The sequence below is a fragment of the Montipora capricornis genome, chromosome 12, assembly GCF_036669925.1.
Source record: "Montipora capricornis isolate CH-2021 chromosome 12, ASM3666992v2, whole genome shotgun sequence".
Lineage (NCBI taxonomy): Eukaryota > Metazoa > Cnidaria > Anthozoa > Scleractinia > Acroporidae > Montipora > Montipora capricornis.
The window spans coordinates 16,916,955-16,919,339 of record NC_090894.1 but is presented as its reverse complement, the minus strand read 5'-3'; the positions used below and the strand labels follow the sequence as shown (position 1 = coordinate 16,919,339).

General features: G+C 40.7%; 1 protein-coding gene across 1 annotated transcript in view; it reads left to right on the top strand.

The window, feature by feature from the left end:
- Nucleotides 1–2,105, top strand: part of LOC138025992 (T-complex protein 1 subunit delta-like) — a 21,928-nt gene extending 19,823 nt beyond the window's left edge. The window contains exons 12-13 of the mRNA XM_068873159.1: nt 527–640; nt 1,877–2,105. Coding sequence (XP_068729260.1) covers nt 527–640; nt 1,877–1,891 — 129 coding nt within the window. The 3' untranslated portion in view covers nt 1,892–2,105. The remainder of the gene's footprint in view (nt 1–526; nt 641–1,876) is intronic.
- The last annotated feature ends 280 nt before the right edge of the window (nt 2,106–2,385 follow it).

Sequence of the window (2,385 nt, the reverse complement as noted above, 5' to 3'; positions counted from 1 at the left end):
AGCCACGTAGATATTAAAGCACCTTGCTAAACCTTACAAGACGAATAGTAGGGATAGGAGGTCGTTTGCTATCGACTCGTAATGCTAACGTCTTTGAAGTCGTTCAACCGCATGTTTGGTCAGTACTATTGAAACCCAGTAACCCAACTCTGACCCTAAAACCAGAGAGCTTTGACCCACACTGTAGTGACTAACCCTAACCAGATCCTATAATATTATTAATCCCGACTGTTACGAAACGACTTATGACGTTAGTGAACTGGACATCGGCGAAACGACGAGGAGTCCCAACGACTGGTTACTCTAAAAAGTCCGACTGTTGGCAGATGTCAGTTCAAGGCTCGCAAAGGCTGTATCGAATTCTCGAGTGTAGCTTACAGTGGATAAAATACAGTAGTTTGGTACACTTTTTATTGAGCCAACCATTTTGTTGTCTTTCCTGAAATACAACAAAGCAATTACTTCCTCACAACATAACTTATGTTAGTTGTAATTATTTATCCTGGGTAAATTCTTTGTGTTTCAGGGCACCATCACTAATATTTTGGAAGAGAATGTGTTGCAGCCATTATTGGTTTCCACCAGTGCTATTCAGCTGGCATCGGAAACTGTCCGCAGCATTCTCAAAATCGATGATATTGTGAGTACATGCATGTAAATAATAGTACCGTTTCCGAAACGAGTTGTAGTTGGTTAGTGAGTGAATGAATTTATGGAAGGACGGACGGACGGACGGACGGACGGACTAATCAGTCGAATGATTAAAAAAGAAACGATCGTGTTTGATATTCTGCTAGGAGTGCACTTCAACAGGTAATCATGCGTGATGAAGCAATGTGACAAGCGTTGCCCTTGAGAATACCGCGGGAACTTTAAGTTATATTTCAAACACGAATTCAAGTGTTTCATTGCGATTTCAAACAACGAGAAAACTATTGAAACACGAGGGCCTCCGGGCCCGAGTGTTTTATTGTTTTCGAGTTGTTTGTCATCGCAATGAAACACGCAGAATGAGTGTTTAGAATAACTTCTCAAACGAATGAAATGGAATCAATTGTTTTTCCTGGTATTTGCGCACTTTGGAATGCACTACTTACCATGATTAATGAATATGCAGATTAGGAGTGTTTCAAATTTGTTGAAACACTGCCAGCAATGTGTCAACAAATTTCAATCACTGCTTGCAGAGCCATAAGGGTTTCACTGGGTATCCAAACCATTGCACCTGACCAAATGCAATAATCCTATTGGCTTACAGCCTTATGAATAATTAATGAGTTTGAGAATTTTGTGTTGAACTGGCCAGCGAAGCAAGCGTTCCTGTGACAAAGAAGAGCTTCGAACTGAATAGGCCATTTCCGAGTTCATGTTTTCCTCCTCTTCAAAACGAATCTAAGGGCGCGTTCGATTGACCCTATTCCGGAATAAGAATACGTGGAGTGATGATTGAAACGGTATGTTTGGCGCGTTTCGAAGGAACAAGGATAACAAAAGTATGTTTAAAATAGCATTTTAGCAGATATTTGAAATTTTTAATGTGAATCCCCGTAAAAACGAAGGATTTCTAACTTATATTCCATGTATTCCTATTCCGGAATACGGTCAATCGAACGCACCCTAAGTGCGAATTTTTTCTTATAAAAATTAGTTTTCATTCATATGTAAAAGTATGACTCGCTTTGAAGAGAAGGCAGACATGAACTCGGAAATGGCCTATTTAGAGCGGGCAGAGCTGCAGAATCTCATTCGAATTTTCACACCCGCGAACTTTCTATGGGCGGTTTTTTTTTGGGTGGGGGTAGAGATTGGGTTGTTAGCTGTCTCTATCCGAAAAGGATCTGCCAGCATTCTGATATGGTCTCCTTCCCTTCTGCAGGTAAATACAAGATGAGAGGCAAAGCAGATCTTGTGTGACATGGTCAGTTGTCAAAAGATGATGTGCAGCGGCACGTTGATTAAACGTTGCTTCGTTCATAGAAGGCACCAGCAGCTGCAACTTAACCGTCATATGTCTGTTTGTCAGGAAACGTCGTAAAAGCGTGGAAGACACTTAGTGTTAAACACCTAAATTGCATGGTTGAATTATTAAAAGAGATATAGATACTTGCTCGATGGTTTTTTCGTAGCCTTAGTGTCTCCATTTCAGCGAGTCGTAAGCAAACATTCACAAGTGTTTTGAAGGGTGAAGTGCATAATTCTAACGCAGTAATATAAGAAGGGATTCATCCCCAACAAAAACCTTTACTTTGAACTTTTTGTTCACTCATAGATCCAAGACTATCTGACTCCCGTTGAACGTGCTCTGCCCATAATTCTTCGGCGCCCTTTTTTTCAAATCTTTGACACCTCAGTCTAACTCGAAGCGTGACAGAAGTTTTCTTTGTC